The sequence below is a fragment of the Thamnophis sirtalis genome, unplaced genomic scaffold (assembly GCF_051295495.1).
Source record: "Thamnophis sirtalis isolate CommonGarterSnake01/CBP01778 unplaced genomic scaffold, rThaSir2_p1.2 scaffold_13, whole genome shotgun sequence".
Taxonomy (NCBI): domain Eukaryota; kingdom Metazoa; phylum Chordata; class Lepidosauria; order Squamata; family Natricidae; genus Thamnophis; species Thamnophis sirtalis.
In genome coordinates, this window is record NW_028261393.1 from 32,211,756 (window position 1) to 32,234,846 (window position 23,091).

The following is a 23,091-nucleotide window of genomic DNA, read 5'->3' on the forward strand; positions in this document are numbered from 1 at the left end:
TCTGCGAAAGGTTCGGGCAACCGACGGTGGATCTCTTCGCAACCCCAGCGAACGCCCAGCTGCTGAACTTCGTAGCGAGGTTCCCTTCCAGAGGAGCCATGGACATGGACGCTCTCTGCTGCAGATGGCCACCAGGTCTACTTTACACCTTTCCCCCCTTCCCCTCATTCACGGGTTTCTGAGGAGGCTTGTGTCAGAGGGTGCAGAGATGATTCTAGTGGCCCCATTCTGGCCACACCGCCCCTGGCTAGCAGACTTGGTAAAGCTGTCCTCAGCTCCCTACTGGAGGATCCCCCCGGGGGGTGTCCCTACACCAGGGGTCTCTGGAGCATCCGGATCCGGAGTGGCTCCATCTGACCATCTGGCGATTGAGCGGGAACAGCTGAGAGGGGCCCATTATTCCTCAAAGGTCATTAGGACCGTCGAGGCGTCCAGGAGGCAATCTACCACCCGAATCTACAACACCTCCTGGGTGGCCTTTGCTGACTGGTGTAAGGCAAAGGACATTTAACCTTCCTTGGCCTCGGTACCCTAGGTCCTGGACTTCCTACAGGAAGGCCTGGAGGAGGGCCTGGCCCCCAGCACCCTTAGGAGACAGGTCTCTGCCCTTTCCACCATTCCGACCGAACACTATTAAGAGCCTTTATTAGGACTTATTTAGTGGCGATACGGGTGGCAAAATGTGCACATTTTCTGCTCTTATTGCGTCCGCAGAATCCCGCCCAGCCGCCCTGTTTAGGATAACCTGCTCCCTCCTGAAAGGGGAGGACACGGGGGAAGCCTTACAGGGATGGACTGAGGAATTTGCCCAGTTTCTGTCGGACAAAATCACTCAGATTCGGACAGACCTTGACTCCATTTGGACAGTACCAGCGGAGATGCCGAGGGAGGGTCTTGCTCAGATTTCCTGGAACGAGTTCCAGCTTGTCACCCCTGAGGAAGTGGACAAGGCCATGGGAGCGATGAGTGCCTCCACCTGTTTGCTGGATCCGTATCCCTACTGGCTGGTTTCCACCAGCAGGGAGGTAACACGAGGCTGGCTCCAGAGGATTACAAACTCGTCTTTGCAGGAGGGATCTTTCCCGCAACGTCTGAAGGAAGCAGTGGTAAGACCCTTCCTCAAGAAGCCCTCTCTGGACCCAGCTATTCTTAAAAACTATCGTCCGGTCTCCAACCTCCCTTTTTTAGGGAAGGTTGTTGAGAAGGTGGTGGCTTTTCAACTCCGACAGACCTTGGATGAAGCAGATTATCTAGACCCTTTTCAGTCTGGTTTCAGGCCTGGATACTGCACTGAAATCGCCTTGGTCGCACTGACCGATGATCTCTGGCGGGCCAGGGATAGAGGGCATTCCTCCATCCTTGTGCTCCTTGACCTCTCAGCGGCCTTCGATACCATCGACCATGGTATCCTTCTGCGATGGCTGGAAGAGGTGGGAGTGGGAGGCACCGTTCTACGGTGGTTCTCCTCTTACCTCTCCGACAGGTCGCAGTCGATGTTGGTTGGGGGGGCAGAGGTCGACCCCTAGGCCCCTTAAATATGGGGTGCCGCAGGGGTCGATCTTATCCCCCCTCCTATTCAATATCTACATGAAGCCGCTGGGTGAGATCATTCGTCGGCACGGGATTAAATACCATCAATATGCGGATGATACCCAGTTGTATCTCTCCGCCCCATGCCAGCTCAGCGTAGCGGTGGAAGTGATGTGCCAGTGCCTGGAAGCTGTCAGGGTCTGGATGGGAGTGAACAAACTCGCACTCAATTCTGACAAGACCGAGTGGCTGTGGATGTTGCCCCCCAAGGACAGCCCAGACAGTCCATCCCTAAACCTGGGGGCTGAAAATTTACACCCCTCAGAGAGGGTCCGCAACTGGGGGTCCTCCTGGATCCGCAGCTGATGTTAGAACATCACCTGTCTGTGACCAGGGGGGGGGGCTTTGCCCAGGTTCGCCTGGTTCACCTATTTGGATCGGGAGGCACTTCAAACGGTCACTCACGCCCTCGTCACCTCAAGACTTGACTACTGTAATGCGCTCTACATGGGGCTGCCCCTGAAAAGTGTTTGGAGACTACAACTAGTCCAAAATGCAGCCGCGCGAGCGATACTGGGTGTACCAAGATACACCTATCCTCCATGAGCTGCACTGGCTCCCTATTGGTCTCCCAGCGCGTTTCAAGGTGCTGGTCATTACCTTTAAAGCCCTACATGGCCTAGGACATGGATATCTGCGAGACTGTCTTCTGCCGCATACCTCCCAACGGCCGATAAGATCGCACAGAGTGGGCCTTCTCCAGGTGCCATCAGCCAGACAATGTCGGCTGGCAGCTCCGCGGGGGAGGGCCTTCTCTGTAGCTGCTCTGACCCTATGGAATGAACTACCCCCAGAGATCCGGACCCTACCCACTCTCATGGCCTTCCAAAAGGCTATCAAAACCTGGCTATTCCGGCAGGCCTGGGGCTGTTGACCTCACGACTGAGGTCCAGCCCCGATTAGACTGGGTGCATGACGTGGTTCTTTTTAATCTGTTTCTTTTGTCTTTTTAACTCTTTACTTTTTTAAAATTTATTTTCTGTAAGCCGCCTGAAGTCCTTTGGGATTGGGCGGCCTATAAATTTATTAAATCAAATCAAATCAGGGCTCTGTTACGACCATCGGTTAATCTGGGAGAGCAGAAGGAGGATCAGAGGTGTGGCCTCAAAGATTACCTCAGTCTCCAGGGCAAAAGGGCTGGGTTAATACCCATGTGTTACTCCTCCCACACCTTCCTTTAAACATGCAGTTCAGGTAAGACCAACTGCCATTCACTGTTCACTCTGTGCTGTGGTGCGATGTCATGCTGGGCACACCACAGAAATATCTTCAGACAACTCTTTGGCTTAAAAAAACAGAGATGAGCACTGCTCCCTAAAGTCAATCATGGCTTGTGGGATAAAACCCATGGGGACGCCTTTAACCTTTTCATTCCTTTTGATGCAACCTAAAACTGATTTGCCTTTTTTTGCGGCCATAACACATATTATTCTTACTCAACTTAGCAACCAACCATCACTGTCACAAGTGCTCTTACAAAGCCAGCTTGCCTGAATGAAGCTGAAGCTGGCACACTGCAAGGTTGCAAAGGTGATGCTGTAAGTCTCCCTGCTTTCTCCCATAGGTGTGACCATGATGGCTGTGGGAAAGCCTTTGCTGTTAGCCATCATCTGAAAACACATGTCAGGACACACACTGGTAAGACCTGGAGAATTTCTGACCCCTGAATTCTTTTACGGAGCTTAAGAAAGTAAACATGTTTGGGTGAATATTGACAGGGCCTACTAGTTTTGATAAGGGTGTTGTAATTTACTACATTAGGATTCTGCTTATTAAGAGCCTAGTTCTCATCCTCTGCAGTGAATTTAGAAATATGTCTGTTGTATTCAAAATTGTGGATCTGCTGGAATCCAGAGATTGATGGACTTGGATCTTTGGTTTGATTGATACATCTATTGATTTTTTCCACTTTAGGTGAGAGACCTTTCTTTTGTCCCAGCAATGGGTGTGAAAAGGCCTTTAGCACACAGTATAGCCTCAAAAGTCACATGAAAGGACATGAAAAAGGATCCTCATACACTTTGTTCTCCAACAACAATCTCTCTGAGGTGAGTGTTTAGTTCTTCAGTTAAACATTGGTGTGCTTCATGAGTAACTGCATCAGCAAAACTCTAATCTTTTCTAGAAGTCCAGCTCCTGCAATCTTTGCAGCCAAAATTTCTCAAGGAACTATGAGTGTCAAGCAATACTCTACTCCAAAACAGGTTGATAATTAGATCTGAGCAGTACTGTAGGATAATAATATTTTTTTCTGATGCTAGGATTTTGGATCATATAAAAAAATTAAGATCGATATAGGTAGTCCTTGACTTTAGACTGCATTTGGGACTGGATTTCTGGAAATTCTGGTTACGGCTGTAAGTTAAGGCACCCAGATGAATGTACTGGGTTTTGCAACATTTTTTACAGTGATCATTAAGTAAATCACTGCAGTTATTAAGCAAATCCTCCATTGTTAACCAAATACTGCAAAAAAAAGTGTGAAGTCATTCTTTTGAATGGATGTTTTTTGCCAGAAACCGGCAAAAATAATATATCAGAGATCATAGTCATGTGACCATGGGATACTGCAACCGATTGCAAAGATGAGCCGGTTACCAGGCACCCAAAATGTGGTCATGTGATGCGGGGGGGGGGGGGAGGGATGATATTTTGCAATGACCAGGTGTTTTACAGACTATAAAGCACTCATTCTGGGTCTGTGGTAATTTAGAACAGTCATTAAGCGACTTATTGTGAAACTTTGATTGATTGGACCAGTTGAGAATGGAATTTCTATAAAGCCAATTATTCATTGAATGGCGAATGTGATTTTTTTACCACAATGAACACACTTTTATCTGAGAAACCAACTCAACTTTATTTCTAATCATGAAAAAGCCAATGTTAAGGATTGGTTTGAAGAAAGTATCCAATTTCACCCATATCTAGGAAACATGGTGCTTCAGGTTATGTCTTGAAGGCTAGGTTTTATGATCAGAGGAGCAATCAGGAAAACCTATCCTGTCACTGAGCATGATTACTACTTTGTTCTGGGATTGGCAATTCCTTTTCTTCCTCATCCCTCGTGTTCCTCTTTCTCACTGGCATAACCTCTAGAAGTATCCCACCTGATATCCCTTCATCTTCTAAGTAGTGCAAGTTCAATGGTTTTTCTTTTTCCATTCCTTCAAACTGCAATTCTGCGAAACGATTCCACCCCCACCCCACCCAGCCATTTGCCAACATTGGAATTTTGACTGCTTTCCAACTGTAGTAAAGTTGAAGATTTCTGAGCAGTAGTATCTAAGGCCCTCTAATGTCTGTTTCTTCTTCAGATTGTCCATCAACCCAACCATTTCTTCATCCAAAATGTTTTATTCGACAAAATCATTCTCTGGATCATAGGATAGGTAATTGATTTTAGTGGGCAAAACTATGCACTTGTCAAATTTTGAGTACATTTTCCCCAAAGAATGAATGGGAACATTGTCAACAAGCTCCGTGTTTCCAAGGGACATTTTTATCACCACCTCTTTTTTTTAAAGTTTTTTATTAAACATGAATTAAAACGTTGGACACAGTGTAAACCATCCTGGCAGAATCTATGCCATGCATGCTAAAGCCCCTGCTCGTGATACCACTTTCTGACTTCTGGCAAAGTCATGAAAATCTACTATATAACCCATCCTTCCTCTGAATTATAGTATCTAGGTGGCAATTATGTCTTTCAGCATTCTTTGCTAACACAATTTGCTAAATATAACTTGTGTGATCCATCAGTATAAATATCCAAATCCTTTTCTTGCTGATCTTTTTGCCTACTTATAATTTCAATGCTGCTTTGATGAGAGCTCTTGTTTGCACCATTCACATGTTTTCTTGCCTCAATTGTACTACTCCAATTTCAGCTATATTATTAGTAGCTTTATATTGTAATTTTTTCTTTAACATATCTTTTGCTTAACAAATATCAAACACTGTTTCTTTATACCATTCTCAAGGCTCATCCCGATTCTGACTTTTCAACCAAAACTAATTTTTGATTGGAATGTGTGATGCTCAAATTTCTTTTTCTTTTTTGACTGCATTTAGAGCCATTGCAGATTAAACAATATTTATAAAATATTTGCAAATAATGCCAATTTTAAATACCAGTCATGGAAGAACTTTAGATTTCTACCAACATGTGAGACAAAACACATGGACGGGATACCACATTTGCAAATGTTCAGAAGCAATGGTTAGATAGATAGATAGATAGATAGATAGATAGATAGATAGATAGATAGATAGATAGATAGATAGATAGATAGATAGATAGATAGATAGATTGTTTATTTATATGCCGCCCTTATATGCCGGTTCTCCAATCTGCTTTACCAAACAGATTGTCTATTATTCTGGAGCAAAATCCAATTTCAGATTTTGCCCATTACTTGTAAAGTCGCCTGTATTGGAGTCTATACAACTAAGGCTTTACTGTGTAGTCTCAACTTTATTCTTTAAATCCAGCAGGATCCACAGAAAATCTAGCTAGAACTGAATGAATAACAAGGAGAACAATCAGGAATACTGGCAGGGGAATCCACTGGGTAGAGGAAAGAGTAAGATTATGGTCAGAGTAGAGTTTCCAGTTCTCAACATTGCATTCATTTCATTTCATTTTTCATTTTATTAGGATTTATAGGCCGCCCTTTTCCCTGAGGGGGCTCAGGGCGGCTTACAATCATAGGGAAGGGGGTGAAATGCAAAAACAAACAATATGTGAATAAAATAAAATGATAAAAACACAACTTGCATTCAACACTCAACACTCGGGCGGGGTGAAATTGGAAACCTATCCCCAGGCCTGTTGGGATAGCCAGGTCTTAAGGGCTGTGCGGAAGGCCTGGACGGTGGTGAGGGTGCGTATCTCGACGGGGAGGTCGTTCCGCAGGGTCGGAGTTGCAACAGAAAAGGCTCTCCTCCGTGTAGTCGCCAGTCGGCATTGACTGGTGGATGGAATTCGGAGGAGGCCCAGTCTGTGCAATCTAATCGGTCGAAGGGAGGTAATCGGCAGAAGGCGGTCTCTCAAGTACTCAGATCCACTACCATGGAGTGCTTTGAAGGTGGTCATCAACACCCTGAAGCGCACCCGGAGATCAACAGGTAGCCAGTGCAGCTCGTGGAGGATGGGTGTTATGTGGGCGAACCACGGTGCGCCCACTATCACTCGCGCGGCCGCATTCTGAACTAACTGCAGTCGCCGGATGCACTTCATGGGCAGCCCCATGTAGAGCACATTGCAGTATTCCAGCCTAGAGATCACAAGGGCTCGAGTGACAAACAAGCTTATAAAAACCAAGATGAGAAGGGCCTTGGAGGTTGGTTATTGAAAAAAAAACATTTATATAATATTTAATACACAGCCTATGTCCATAAATTCAAAACAGCTAACACAGCCACTAAACAATTTATTACTTACAACAGCCCTCATCCTATAGTGCAGACACTGTGAGCACGCAAACTGTCGCCCCAGTTCAGCTCTGCTGTGCATGTGCGTGCCCTCCTGCCGACCAACTGATCTTTGGGTCTCTGCCGCGCGTGAGGGTGGGCAGAGCACGTGCGCGGGCCTGTGCACACATGCAAGGCAGCAGGGTGCAGGCGGGTACATGCGGGAGGGAACGTGTGCATGAGTGGGGCGGGGGTAGGGGGCCATGCGCGCATTGCATTTTGGGAGTTTGGGCTTGCGTGCCCTATAGGACCCAAATACTCTGGAACAGTCAGGCCTTTAGTATCTCCCTAGCGTTCAGGAGATTAAAAGCATCTTGACCCTCGAGAGGCAAGATCTTGCAAGATATGAAGGCCTCAAAAGGGAAGGTGTGTTACTAACCCTTACCTGAAACACTGGGCAAAGCCTCTGCAATTCCTCTCTGACTGAATACTTTGGGTGGGTCAAGCTGTATTGTGAGGGGTGGTCCTGAAAGGGTTTGGCAGTTGAGCTGAGGCACAGGAGGCTTTAAAGGTGCAATGAGCAGCCTTTGAATTGAAATGTATTTTAATATAAGTAGCTCGAGTTGGTAGTTGGGCTATTGGGCTGAGCTCTGAGCTTGGCAATATAGTTGCAAACGTTTCATCAGAATTCGGGGAGACATCGTCAGTGCACTTTGAATTTTGCTTGTCTATCAATCCAATTACCTCCTGCCAATTACCTCCTCGCGACCTATCAGATCACACAGATTAGGCCTCCTCCGAGTTCCATCCGCCAGTCAGTATCGACTGGCAACCACGCGGAGGAGAGCCTTTTCAGTAGTAGCTCCGACCCTTTGGAACGATCTCCCCGTGGAGATTCGTACCCTCACCACCCTCCAGACCTTCCGCACAGCCCTCAAGATCTGGCTATCCCGTCAGGCCTGGGGTTAAAGATTGTAATTCGTCCCCACCCGAATGATGAATGTTGTTTTTATTTTTAATTATGTACTGTTTTTATATGTCACTGTCTGTATTCCCTTCCCCACAAATTGTAAGCCGCCCTGAGTCCCCTCAGGGAAAAGGGCGGCCTATAAATAAACTTACAATTACAATTACAATTACAATTCAGTGCTCTGACAGATGAGCATAATTCAGAGTCCACTGATGATGTCTCCATGAATGGTGATGGAACACTTGCAACCAAATTGCCAAGCTCGGAGCTCAGCCCAACAGCCCATCCTTTGAATTGGATAGAAATGAGTCACCAATACATATCTATAGGTAAACCAGTAAGAAATCTGAGAAAGTAATGGTACGGTATAAATAAAAAGAAAGAGAAACATATCCAAACTAGTTTTCAACAACATTTTCCTTTTTTAATAGTTTTATTGAAAAAGTCAATATTATTTATGCTCTCAAGATTTTTTGCCTTTTCCAAATTCTGATTTATAACTGTGGGTTAATAGATCTTCTTATCAGGCTTTCATCTTGCCTCTGCACGCTCCTGCTTTGGCCTTCTTGTGCAGCCATGCTGCCACTGCGATTCCGATTCAGAGAGCAAATCTCCGACCTATGAGGGACCTGTTGCACTCCCTCTGGGTCTGATGAGACGCTGCCCCTTCTTCACTCCCCACACAAATGCAACACAAATGTAAGAAGGCAACATAAAAAATGGCTTTCTGCCTGGATGGCTCCTAGGGTGAGTACATATACAGAAAAGGGAAGCAGTATGCTCCCTCCCATATTTGGGCATACCAGGGGTTTTGACACAATACTTTATATATGCATGTATATATGTATATGTATGTATGTATAATTGCTATTGTGTGTGTGTATACATACATACATACATACATACATACATACATACATACATACATCTCACTATAGTTTCCATAGAAAACTCCAAAATATGACATTCATCATAACCTCAGTTGCATCTCTAATTTCATCATTTTTATTTTTAATTTCATTTCACTTTGCTCCTTGTTTATCTTCTTGGATCTACCTTCAAAACAGTTTTTTTTTCTTCACACCAAAAACATTCTGCATTTTCCTGCTTGTTTAATTTAACCATTACTTTGTCTTTTTGACTACATCCTATCTTTCTCTCTACTTATTAAACAGTATCTTTTTTTCTCATCCTCAGTTTTACTAACAGTTATTCTCTTGGATGCTGATTTACCTTTATCCACAGCCACTTTCTCATTATCATTCCACTTTATTTGACCTTCCTTTTTTGTGTGAATTCACACACTTTGGTGGCTTCCCTGAATATAATTCTGTTCCAAGCAGATTCCAAATCTAGATATGATTTATTATACACTGCTCTATCAGTGACAGCTAATATGGGGTAATGATTAAAGGCAGTGGGCTTTTAAAAGCAGGGGATTTTTCTCGAACAAATAATAATCAAATATACCTAGAGACAAGCATGTTTATAATCAAAAGCTAACATGCGTTTGTCAAAAACAGATCATGCCAGACAAATCTTACTGCATTCTTCGATGATTACATGAATGAACCAGCAAACTGTTGTGGACAACATTTATTTGGGCTTCAATAAGGCATTTGATAAAGTAGACCACAACCTATTACTCAATAAGATAGAAAAATATGTGTCAGATAGTATCACCACCAGATGGATTAGTAATCATCTCAAACTGTAGTCCTTAATGGAATTGCATCTACATGGCAGGAAGCATGCAGAGCAGAGGTGGGTTCCTACAGCTTCGGCCAAATATGAGTAACTTGGTGGCCTGGGTCGCTGGAACCGGCAGTGACCCAGGTTGGCCATGCCCCCGAACCAGTTCTCTCAGCGGTGCCATAGGCGGCGCCATATTGTTTTTGCCTTCTGTGCATGCGCAGAGGTACCGGCAGCCAGAACCACCCCTTGCTCGATCCTACTTAGGAGCCTCAATTCACTCGTGAGCACCATTGGCCTTTTTCCCTGCCTCTCCCGATCAATGTTGCATACGAGTAAACTGCAGCTAGGATCTCCCATGTGTTGCATGCTCGAAAACGGCACAGAAGCGTGGGCGAAAGCTGGGAGAGAGGTGCAACACGTGGGATGGGATCTGGACAGCCCTGTGGCCCGGCTCAGCATGCTAGCAGGAGCAGGGTGCTGTGGCTGCAACTGCGGGGAAGGGTTGTAAGGTGAGAAGGGGCGCTTCTATGGCTGTCACAGCAGCCACCTGGGCGAACTGCTCCCCACCTCCCCAGACCAGGCTTGCAGCTCGCGCCAGACTGAGGCCACAGCCACCACTGCTCCATTTCTCTGCCCAGCCGGCGGGAGCCGCAGTGACACTAGTCATGGCTGAGAGCTTTCTTTGCCAGCTGGCCACCAAAAAGTTCTCCCTTTTAAAAGCCAGTAAAGAAAAACCTCCCAATTTCGAGAAGTTGTTAATTGCCTCGCACTCACGAGAAGGTTTTCTTTACTGTGCAAGGTTTTTCTCTGCACAAAACAGCTGAGAGACTCTTACAGTGGGGTGCAATTTGGGGCCCCCTACCCCAAGGCAAACCATCAACCATGGTTAGATTCTAAAATTAGACTCTTTTTTAAAGAAAACCCTGAAAAAGCCACAAGATCCGGAGCGAAGGGCTGTCGGTCTTTTTTTTCGTGGTGGTGGTGGAATCCTCAGAGTGCCTTTATTTTGTTTCGTGTGCTCCCTCACAGGCAGCTTCTTTTTCTGGCCCACAAGCAGAGAACAAGGTTGCTACTTGGCCCCCCTTCCCCCAGTGTCCACATTGCTGCCCGCTGCCAACTCAACTCCGGGCAGAATGGGCTGTGGAGAGTGCCAGGTTGATCAGGGTGGCATGCTGCTCTTAGAAGCTGCACTCGGCCGGCTCCCACCAGTGGTCGGCGGCTGAAGCGGTCTAGGTGCAGCGAGCGCTGCAGGGCCAGGAAATGCTGCCAGAGCCAGGACAGGTCCACGGAGAAGCACCGTGGGCAGCCCAGCACCCCAAAGATGTCTGCGTGGGGCTCCTCTAGCTGCAAAGCACGGCACGAGGGGCAGAAGCCCCCGAACCCAGGAGGGCAACACAGTTCCAGCAGCAGCAGCGCCCGACCGCCTGGGATTGGGATGGGGACGGGGTGGCAGACATTGTGTGCGAGGGCCCCACGCAGGCCCGATCCCAGGCAGCTGGGCGCTGCTGCTGCTGGAGCTTTGTTGTTATCTTCAATATCTTCATAAATGATTTAGATGAGGGGATAGAAAGGGAACTAATCAAATTTGCAGATGACATCAAGCTGGCAGGAATAAAATCAATAAAAAATAAAGGTCAAAGACCCCAAATCTGTGACCTTTGATCTTTATTTTTTATTGATTTCATTGTAATTTCATTGCTGTTGGATAGTATCAGCTTTACCAGGGAGATCAGACAGAAAACATACCAGATGAACTAATTCTAATTTATTGTAAAGCTACATTAACCAAATCTTGCAAGTCTGAAAGTACAATTCTCCCACTATCATCTGTATAACCTGAGAATTTAGGGAGGGTTCCTTTGGAGCCTCTTGCTCTGCTCACTGTGCAACTGTGGGCTATGCCTGCTCTTATTGGAAGGCTCTTCTCTAGGCAACCTCTTTTCACATGATCCCCCAAGGTCTTTCCCTCATATCATTATAGGAACATATAAATTCAAATAAATATTTTAACTTCTTTGATTGTTGTGAGCTGCTCAGTCATTTCAGAGTTGAGTGGTATACAAGTATTAAGTAAATAATCATTTTATTTGTGTATAATCTCAAAATCATACTGGTAAAAATAAGGAAGTCAAATCCCTCTTACTTTGACTTGCCAATCTTCTCTCTCTCCCCATGCCATTTTCTTTTGATTTGGCCCTCTCTAAAGTTGCTGGCTCCTTCCTCGGAATTGGGTAATTCACTGTAGAACCCATGGCAGGTTCATCACTTGTGCCGGTTTCTGTAGTTCTCTTCTGCTCCAAACTCTCATTGAGCAATCCCTTGTGTTTTGCAAAAACCAGAAGAATCTTTGGTGAGTGCTGACTTCTGAAGTGAAGGTCTGATGGCTATTGAAAAGTGTGACATCGGAGATGGAGTCACAATTGTGGCTATAATTTGGGGTTTAGAAGATTTTGGCCTTCTGGACCATTGTGTTGGATGTGATTGGCCAGAATGGGGCAGGGGGCACTCAGTTCCCCTGCTTTATTCTGAATGCTCCTTCGCTTAATTCAGGCTCCCTCTCCTCTTCTGCAGGATACAAACCACTCACTCTGCCTGAGCGACTTAAGCCTTATGTCCACAGATTCAGAAGTGCAGGATAATTCAGATCCAGTAAGCATTTCTTGCCTTTGGTTATAATAGCCCAGTAGAGGGTGTCTAATATATAAGTAGCCTCTTGCCATCTCTTTGGAGGAGGACCTATGCTCCCCAGCCACTGATATTTGTCTACCATGCTGCAGAAAGCAAGCTGGCTTATTGGATTTCTCCAGCAGAGTACTGCAAACAGCCTGCTCTTTGTTGTCTTACCTGGGCCTAGAGCCAGTGCTGGCTGGTGCTGAGCTTGGGCGCCAGATCACTGAGCTGGGATGCCTTATGACTGTTCCCTTTATGTAGGCACATGGACAAGACCTGAGTACAATCTCACCAGCAAGCATCTTTGAGTCGATGTTCCAGAGCCCGGAGCCTCCTCCAAATCAGGAAGACTGTCAGCACACAGGTACAAGTTCACTTGGCAACATCATATTAGCAGTGATCCTCAGATCTGAGCAGAGTGCCCAAGGCTCAAGAAGAGCTGGCTTGGCAGCCCCTCAGAGCCCAATGTAGTTAGAGAAAGTGTAACTGGGAATAGGAGAGATTCCATGTGCTTTGCATCTAATGCTCTGATGAAGAAAGGTCTTCTTTGGAAGCAGTGAGGAGTCTTTGAGCTGGACTGCCTGGAAGGAAAATGTTGCCAGAGACCGACTGATGTGGGATGTATTGCCTGCCTTACCAGAGCAGTGTAGGCACAGTAGTGTGTCCTCTTGGAAGGAAGCAGAGCAAAGTTTAAGAGAGGGGCATCTTTCCCATCCAGCTGTGAGAGCATCCAGCTGTGGTTTTCCTGGGTTCCATCAGGATCACACACACCCTCTCCCAGGGCAGATCTCAGGCCACAGATGGATTTGATGGTCCCTATGCTTACTTGACAGATGCCTTGATGGGAGATTTTGATGGCAATACCCAGCTAGCTCCAGCAGCCCAGCCAGCATCAGCAGAGACTGCGCCCTTATCTCTGCCGCTTGTTCTTCAGCTTGGCATCTCTGAGCCTTCCCTCCAAGCACTGCCTTCTGCATCCACGGGTGCTCAGCCAGCAGCGTACGGCACCCCTGCCAGTCTCCTGCAGCCTCCAGAAGTGCCTCCTTCTAACAGTACACTTTTGGCAGCCAGTCCCCAGGGCTTCCTGCACCACCTTCAGAGCTCTGCACAGCCCACGGGGGCTGGGCTTCCTGGAGTCTCAGAGGTCACCTCTGGACCAGCAGCTGCAAGTGCCTCTGAGGTCCTGCCTAGCAGAGTTCAGACTGTGCCTGTGGGAGGGAGCCCTGCGCTACCCAGCAATCCCAGGGTTACCATCACCCCCTCACAAAACCCAGCCATTTTCCAATCCAGCATCATCATGGGCGAACAAAACCTCCAGTGGATTTTAAATGGTGCCACTGGGACACTGCAGAACCAGGAACAAATGGTAAGTCCCAGAGGCTTGAGGGGGTTGTGTAGGATTACAAGATCTCAGAGTATTCTGCAGTGATCTTTATAATACTATGGGGAGCTGCAACCTCTCTCCTCACAGGCTAAACCCGACATCCCCCCCCCTGCTTTTCTTTCCAAGCCACAGCCTCCTGTTGTTGAGAAGGTCTTCTTCACAACTGCTCTCCCTGTGGCTGGTGGTGCAGGTAAGCCACATGGCCTGAAATCCACATTCTTTGACCTCCCCCCAAAGAAAATCATCTGCTGAGAGTGGGAGAATTGGGGTGTGTGTGTCTGACCACGGGGTCTGGTCTTGAGCCATGTGATTTGAGACTCTCTGTATCTCCTTCCTAAGGGAAGCCCAACTGATTGATAGGTGTCCTTACTAATGCAAAACGGGCCCCCACCATACACTCTGAGAGAGGGAGGGGACATAAGGGGCTTTGCTAAGGAGGGCAGCAAAGCTGTGGGTTGAAAGAGGATATTTATTTTCATGAGCATGAAATTGATGCTGTATAATCCAGTTTCTGCCTCGGGAAGAACAGCCAAGCTCAGGCTGTTCAGATCTTAGCAGCAGCTCCAAGTTTGCAAAGCTCCCTAGAGGGAGGCAATGTTGCTAGCTAGCAGCAATGATGGGCATGGAAATAGCCTCCTAGAAGAGGCTTTTCTCTGAGCCTGGCTTCATGGACCATTCTCAGAGAAGCAACTGGGGCCTCTCCATGGAGTGATAGCTTTCTCTCTCTCTCCAGGGAGTCCGGTCCAGCAGATTGGCCTGAGTGTGCCTGTGATCATCATCAAGCAGGAAGAGGTGTGCCAATGCCAGTGCGCCTGCCGAGACACAAGCAAGGACAAAGCTGGCACCAAAGGCTGTGCCTCCCTCCTCTCGAAGACCTTGGGGAACCCCCCGGCACCAGGGCCACAGGACTTCCCCAGGACGGTGACCAGTACGTCCACTGCTACTGCTAGTTGTTCATCTGTGTTGCCTCCTGCTGATCAGCAGAGCACCCTACTGGGCCACCTGCCTGGCTCCCAGAAACAGTCCCTAAGTGCCATGGAGGCCTCCCGTTTTCTTTCTTTCCAGAGCTTGGAGACAGCCTCTCCTCTCTTGCAAGGGGAAGAGAGTCTTGCCTTGGGCAGCAACTTCCCTTAGGGAAGCCCTGGAAAGCAGCAACAGAGATGGGTGAGGGCCAGCTGCCCTGGAGCGTGTCATGGGATCCTTTCTCCCACGAGGAGACGCAGCCATGCTGGCTCTGCCTCATTTGTCACTTTGGCTCATAGCAATGTGAGCGTAGGAACTGGTCACTTTGGAAGGAGGGGTGGGCGGCCAGGCTGCACCTTGCTTTCAGGAGGGTGGAATGGAGTGCTTCTAGGCCTGGGGGTGATTCAGGGTAGGGACCCTGTAAGCAGGGTGTCGGGAAAGAAGCCAGTGTTTGTGTGAAAACAGGGAGACGGATGGGGGTGCAGTGGGACCTCTAGCAGCAGCAGAAAAACGTAAGAGATGCCCTCCCCACAGCCTCCTCTCTCTGCTAGCTGTAGAAGACAAATGGTGCGCATCACGATCAGACTTTGCACATGAGTAAAAGGGCTGTTGGCTCTTTCATCTTACCTTTCTGTCCTTCTTGGCAACCAATTGCACTGCCTGGGTGTTTACATGAATTCAGGGGCTAAAAGGATTTGCACTGTTCAGCTTTATCAGACTGACACTCTCAGCATGGAGCAGCTCTTGCTAGAAAGTATTCCTCTCAGAATGGCTTACTTTAGGGGGTTCAGAGGGGTGCTCAGGGGTCTCGGTGTTGGTCCAGTGGAGACTGAGGAGCAATCCAGCTTGGGCTGGCAAAGCAGACTGTCTTTTCTTCAGCAGACTATTGGGGTGCAGTAAGACAGCCTACCTGCCCCATCGGGGAAGGGCGCCTTTTCTCTCTTAACTTACTCAGGGTAAAATCCCAGCATAGAATGCCTGGAAGGTTTGGGGAAATCTTCTTTCTAAACTTTTGTACATGTTTTTATTTTGTCACATCCACTATATTTGGATTTTCTAGTAATCCTCTTTTGTTCCCAGGACAAATGCCCATTCCTTAGAATGCCCTTCCAAGAGTTTTTCTCAAGTTGAGAGGCAGGCAGGGTGGTCAAAAAGCAGAAGTGGAAAAAACAGGGTCATTGCCATTGTGACATGGCTGTGGAGTGGAGGCAACTGCAAGGCCTTTGAAGGAACCTTGCAAGTTCTGGTGCTTCTGCAGGAGGGGGACAGGCCGGCTGGTTGCTGCTTTTCTGGGACTAGTCCATGGGCATTTCTGATGCTTCGCTCCCTCATAAGTTAAACACAGACAAGAATCTCCTGAATCTCGCCCTGTGCCTGGGAGGCATGTGTAGTTAAGGTGCTTCTTGTTGACTTTGGAGAGCTACTCTACTGTCAGTTGGGGTGGGGCTTAGACTAGCATGGATTTTGATCACGTGTTATAACAGTGTTCCCTTTGCTTGATGCTGCCTGTTGGAAGGGTGTCTCCCTTCTCCCCCCCCCCCCCCCCCGACTTTGGGAGTTAACTGATCCTGGGGACTGAGGGTTGAGTAACTTAATTGTACAAAGACTCCAGGAAGTAAAGAGTTCCAGTGGACTTCATTTCAGCTGTGTATTGAGGGTGGGAGAAAGTTATTAGAGCGGGGCAGTTTTCTCGGGGATATGGACCTCATCTCTCTGACTTCTCAGCAGTGATTATACAGGCTGGGGAATTCTGAAATTGTAGTTCATGAACATGGAAATGACTTAAGTTTTAGAAAAACCTGCTCTAGAGTCTAGTGTTTTCTGGCAGTTGCTTCTGTTATTTAAGTTTAGGGAAGGAATATAGTTCACTGGGGCTGATCTAGTTATACTTGCTGGCCTCTAAAATGCACTTTAATTCTCTTTCAGCTGATGGCTGCAATATCATTTGTAAATAACTCTTCACAGTCCTTGGGTATTCTTTTTTTGTTCTGAGTAAAAAGTATGTGATGTGCAGAAAAAAGTACTTAACTTCAGTGCAATACATTTAGCTAGAAATATCCACATGCACTCTGTGAGTGTGGTTATATGTATGTATATGTGCGTGCATGCGCACAAGTTTGTTTATGTGGGAGCGATGGAAGGGGCACAAAACCATCACTCTGCCCTTTTCTGACTTATGCATCTTTAAGCAAATGTCCAGTCTATGCAAAACCTTCATTAGTAGCCTGAGCTGAACAGACTTGGTCAGATAAGAATCTTTCCAGTTTTGGTCACTGCTTGGAGACCTTCCCAGCTCTGTCCTGCTCCTCACAAGGAAGAGAAGGAACAGGCTGCTCTTTGCTGGTCATGAAGCTGTTCGGAAGACTCTGCTCCTGCTTTCCCGAGTGCCCTGCCACCACCTGCCTGCCTTATTTCCAAGACACAAGATGTTCCAAAATTTCAAGGTACCAACAAGAGTAATTAATCTTGGAAGAGATGGCAGTAACAGTGGTGAGTTCTTCTTTATTAAAGCACAGGAAATCTTGTTTGGAGCATCTATTGGCCCGGGATGTAAATGCTACTCTCCTATATCCTTTGCGTTTGCTACACGTCTAAAAATAGCATCTTCTGTTTTTAGCCAATGTTTCCTGCTAGTGAGGGCTGGTTTTTCAACTTCTGCATTGTTTATTGTTTCTAAGCTTTGGAGTCTGTTCTGCACTGAAAAATGCCATGGAAACTGGATATATTTATGTATGGTTTGTCTGTGTGTGTGTTGGTGAAAATGGATGAAAATGGTATGTTATCCACACTGTGTTTTCAATAGTGTGCACGCCGGCCAAACCCAGTTTCTATGCAGTGGACACTTTCAAGTAAATGCATTATATTTTCCTTATCACTTGGGTGTTTTAGTTTTTCTTCCTACATACAGTCTTCATCAGTAAAGTCCAGGGAAGAATGATTATTGTTGTTGTTCTTATTTTAAAATATGTAATTTGAAGTTTTTTCTTTCATTTTGCAGTGTTATTTCTTTCCAAATAGTAAGATACTGGCTTAGATCATGTGGGCAAAAAGCAAAGTACCATTCTATCTAGCCACAGTCAGGGTTGGGAGTGGAGCTAAATGTGAGACTCTACTGAATATCAGAAAACAGTCCTTCATATGCACCTTTTCCTGTCGGGCAGAAAAACATCCAACTTGTGCAAGATGGAGGGAGAGAAAACCCTTTAGTTGAAGAGAAGTGGTTTCCTTCCTTTTTTTCAGCAGGCACTTTCCCACAAAGAATGGTTGATTGCTTCCTAGATTAAGGAGCCTGGAGACTCCAAAGGTTCTCAGATAATTTTTGAAAGTGCCTTCCTGGGTCCTGTTCACTTTTGGACTGTAATCTAAATCTTCATGATCAGATTCTGACTGGGTTTCATGAAAGGTTTAGCCAGTTTATGAAAGGCTTAACTACTGCAATGCACAACTGCTACAGTTTGGTTAGTCTTAGTTTGGTAATTGGTCAGCCCATTGTGTTAATTCATGATTTGAGGTGGTCTGTGAATTGGGTGAATTGAAAGATTAGGTTATGCGTGTTGTGGGAACCCTGCCTCAGTATTGCTATGGCTAAACTCCACAACCTCAGAGGACATAGTGGGGAGAATTTGAAGTAACCTGTTTCTCTCAGGAGTACCTATACTGTGTTTAAGCACATTTAGTTTAACTTTGAAACCTGGGATCAAATATCTGTGCATTGAGTGATGTGAAGATGCTCACTATAGGTACAGTACTTCCAAAGGAAGAGCTTTCCAAAACACCAGAAGAATAAACAAAGTTGTCTTTTTGAAGAATGTAAAATGTGAAATAAGGTTTGCTACCTGCTTGTTTGTATAAAATTAATATTGTACTTTGATATATCTGCAAGGAATTAGAAAATAATTTTTAATTGAAGGCAATATTAGTAGCAATTAAATATTAAATGCTTATTTAAATGTTGTGCCTATGGAAGATTTCTTTCTTCAACAAATGAATTATTGGGAAGAAGGTACATGCCAGTTCCCATGCCATTAACTTAGGTGGCAGAAAGCGTGCCGAGCCATTCTATGAGCCTCCAGTCAATAAAAGGGGGAGCACTGACATTGGACTACAAAACAACTAAAGTTGGAACACTTTTTGCGTCTGCTTGAATAGAGAGCAGCAGGATATCCTGATTCTTTTTTCACCTGCTCCTTCCAGTGTGCCTTTGTGGGGGCTAATTTAAATGGCTGAAGTATCCGAGGCCATCTGGACCAGAATCTCAGAGCCAGGTGCAGCAGGAGGCTGGAGTCAAATGTGGAGGGGGAGGAATCAGAGCACTCATTTCTTATACGGAGGCCTCCGCTGTTTTCTTTCATAGTATTTTCATCTCCAATTTCTTTTACTCCTGCAGAATATAAAAAGCAGCAGTTTAATAGAATTATAGGGCTGCAAGGGATCTTGGAGGTCTTCTAGTCCAGCAGGCAGGAGACCTTATACCATCCCTGTCAATATTTTCTTGAAAACCTCCAGCAATAGAGCATCCACAACCCCAAAAGGCAAGCCTCAAGGCCCCTTATCATCTTTCTAGGACCTTAGCATCTTTTTTGTATTGCGGTGACCAGAGTTGGACTCCATATTCCAAGTGTAACTTCACTAGTGCAGCCTCTCTAGCTTTATACTAACCCTCTGCTGATGCAATCTAGGACTGCATTGGCTTTTTTGGTGGCTGCATAACACTGCTCGCTCATACTTAATGGTGGTCCATAGGACACCATCCCTTTCACAGTTACTACTGTTGAGGCTGGTACCATATATTCTACACCTGTACATTTAGTTTTTCCTGCCTAAGTGCAGAACTTTGCTTTTCTCACTACTGAGTTTCATCTTACATTGCTCAAGTCTGTCAAAGTCCTTCTGAATTTTGAGTCTATTTTCCTTAAAGCTTCAAGGAGACAACATAGAAATCCAGCATTTGCTGTGATTGCCACCTTGCCTCCTAAATAGAACACTGTACTGGATTAAGCCAAAACACTGTTTTGGATACCAAGAAAGATAAGAAGGCTTCTCGGCCAAATACTCAAATGCGAGCGAAACTACCTAAGTCCTTTTTTGATATGATGGATGATTTTGAACTGAGAGATATTTGGCGAGAAAGAAATGCAGAAGAATACGACTTTACCCTCTTTTCTGATAGACACCAATCTTTTTCTAGAATTGATTTCATACTAACTACCAATGATTTGCTTTCTAGGGTAAAGAAGACAAAGATATGTGCCAGAGTTTTATCAGATCATAACCCAGTTTGGATGGAGTTGGGAGGTGTGACGCATGCAAGAAGGTCTTGGAGACTGAATGAAAATTTATTTAGATATGAGAAATATATTAATGATGTAAAAAATTGCTAACAATGCTTTGTTTTTAATATGAATAAGGGTACATCTATGGAAATTGTATGGGATGCAAGTAAAGCGTATATGAGAGGAGCTTTGATAAATCTAAATAGATTACATAGACGCAAACGGGGAAAAGCGAACAGAACTGGAAAATGAAATTAGGAAGAAAGAGCAAGAGTTAACTTTAAAACCAGGAGATAAAAAGATTAAAGAAGCAATTACCTTATTAAAAGACCAATTTAATATGCTGATCTCAGACCAGGTAACTACCAGTCTGTTATATGCAAAACATAACACTTTCTGCAATGCAAATAAATCTGGTAGATGGTTAGCATATCTGATTAGGAAAAAACAAAAATCTCGTAACATAACCAAATTGCACTACAGAGGGAAAGAAGTGTATCAACAGGATGAGATTCAAAAGGTCTTTCGTGAATTCTTTATAGCATTATACAAGGGTGACAAAATTAATGGTCTAGATATAGAGAGATACTTGGATAAAGAAAAAATACCCATAGTTAAAGAAGAGCAGAGGGAAAGATTGAATCAACCAATAACTTTGGGGGAAATCCTACAGGTAATCAAGCAGTTAAAGGCAGGGAAGGCACTGGGTACAGATGGCTTGACAGCGGCTTATTATAAAAATCTACAATTAGAAATGGTAGAACCTCTTAAGGAATTATTTAATAAGATTCAAACGGAAGGCAAGGTACCCCCATCTTGGAAGACAGCTTTTATATCCCTGATACCCAAAGAAGACCAAGATATTACTCAACCAAAAAATTATAGACCTATATCACTACTTAATGTAGATTATAAAATCTTTACCAAAATACTAGCAAACAGATTCAACAATTGATCCATAATGATCAAACAGGTTTTATTCAAGGGAGACAAATGAGAAATAATGTAAGATTAATTGTTAATGCACTAGAATATTTGGGAAAGAATAACCAAATTCCTGCCGCGCTCATATTTCTAGATGCTGAGAAATCCTTTGATCGAGTTAACTGGCAATTCCTGTTGAAAATATTGCAAAAAATACAAATAGGAGAACATTTTTTACAGTCAATCAAAGCAATATATCAACAACAAATAGCTCAAATTATAGTTAATGGAAGTTTAACAGATTCTTTTCAAATTGAAAAAGGTACAAGACAGGGTTGTCCCTTGTCCCCATTATTGTTTATCATAACTTTGGAAATATTGCTGAATAAAATACGGAGCTTGGAGGTCTTACGGGGAATCAAGATTAGGCAGCAAGAATATAGAGTACGTGCTTTTGCGGATGATTTGGTTATAATATTAACCCAACCGCAGGAATCTAGTAAGGTCTTAATGAATATGACTAATCAATATGGTCAAGTGTCAGGATTCAAAATTAATTTAGGGAAAACAAAGATATTAGCTACAAATATGAATACTAAACAAAAGGAAGAACTAGAAGGAATGATAGGATGTGAAATAGTTAAAAAGGTCAAATATTTAGGAGTTCATATTTCGAGCTCAAACGGGAAGCTATATGTATAATTATGAACCACATTGGCATAGTATACAGACAGAGATGAAAAAATGGGAGAAGTTACAGTTATCCTTGCTGGGAAGAATAGCAGCAGTGAAAATGAACATTTTACCTAAATTTTTATTTCTTTTCCAAATGCTACCAATACTTAAAAAAAGATGTGAACCTGTTAGAATGGCAGAAGGGTATTAATAAATTTGTATGGGCAGGGAAGAAGCCGAGAATAAAACTAAAAATAATGCAAGATGTGCGTGAGAGGGGAGGTTTGAAATTACCCAATTTAAAATTATACTATGACGCAGTAGTTTTATCTGTAATTAGTGATTGGATTAATTTAACAAATGATAGAATACTTAATATCGAGGGGCATGATCTGGTATATGGTTGGCATACTTACCTGCTATATAACAAAAAAGTGGACAAGAATTTTAAAAATCATATTTTAAGGAACGCTCTACTGCGGGTCTGGAAAAAATATCAATACAAATTAAATGATAAGATACCCATGTGGGCAATTCCTAGACATGCAATAGAAAATATGAACATAGTACAAAAACAGGATATAATTACTTACAGACAGCTTCTTACCCTAGAAAGGGGTATATTACAACTAAAATCCTTGGATGAATTAAAAGAGGAAAAGGTAATCCAAACATGGTTCCAGTATGGACAACTACAGGCCAGGTGGAAAACAGATCAAAAAATTGGTTTTATGCAAGTCGAGGATAATTTACTTAAACAAATAAGAGATCAAAGTTTAATGCATATAAAGAGATTATATAATGTATTAATACAGATGGACTCCGAAACAGAATTAGTTAAAGACTGTATGATAAAGTGGGCTCAAAATATTGAAGAACCAATAATGCTGGATACATGGGAAAGGATTTGGATAAGAAATGTAAAATTTACACAAGCCCAAAACTTGAGAGAAAACTTTTACAAGATGTTTTATAGATGGCATTTAAATCCTAAAAAGTTGGCTTCTATGTATCTGAACTTACAACCCAAATGCTGGAGATGTGATTCTCTGGACGCTACATATTTTCATATATGGTGGACTTGCAAAAAAGTTAAGGCATTCTGGATAAAAATATGGTGGATTATGCAAAATGTTCTTAAATAAGGATAAAGTTTACCCCTCAGTTATTTCTGTTAGGTATAATTACTGATTGTACAGCTGTAGAGATTAATTTGATTTTGCACTTAATAACTGCAGCTAGATTGTTGGTGGCGCAATACTGGAAGAAGGAAGACTTGCCTACTATTCAAGAATGGACATTGAAAGTCACAAATTTAGCTGAGATGGCTAAAATATCTGCATATCTTAAGGACTACTCAAATGAGAAATATAAATGAGACTGGAAAAAATGGATTGATTATACTCAAAATAAATATGGGACTAAGAAATTCCAGATAGCTTATGATTAAGATCAGGAATGATATAAATTGTTCAAAGTTAGTCTAGCAAGGAGGAGCTAAATTCAATTTAAAGATGTTATCAATTTCCTAC

The 23,091-nt window shown here is 44.2% G+C and overlaps 1 protein-coding gene across 2 annotated transcripts in view; it reads left to right on the top strand.

The window, feature by feature from the left end:
• Window positions 1-16,227, top strand: part of MTF1 (metal regulatory transcription factor 1) — a 31,569-nt gene extending 15,342 nt beyond the window's left edge. The window contains exons 5-11 of one of the 2 annotated variants that reach the window (XM_014068348.2): window positions 3,155-3,228; window positions 3,505-3,638; window positions 12,242-12,319; window positions 12,602-12,704; window positions 13,174-13,706; window positions 13,851-13,914; window positions 14,458-16,227. In XM_014068348.2, coding sequence (XP_013923823.2) covers window positions 3,155-3,228; window positions 3,505-3,638; window positions 12,242-12,319; window positions 12,602-12,704; window positions 13,174-13,706; window positions 13,851-13,914; window positions 14,458-14,858 — 1,387 coding nt within the window. In that variant the 3' untranslated portion in view covers window positions 14,859-16,227. The remainder of the gene's footprint in view (window positions 1-3,154; window positions 3,229-3,504; window positions 3,639-12,241; window positions 12,320-12,601; window positions 12,705-13,173; window positions 13,707-13,850; window positions 13,915-14,457) is intronic. The other variant, XM_014068349.2, reaches the window with a different exon arrangement.
• Window positions 16,228-23,091: the final 6,864 nt, after the last annotated feature.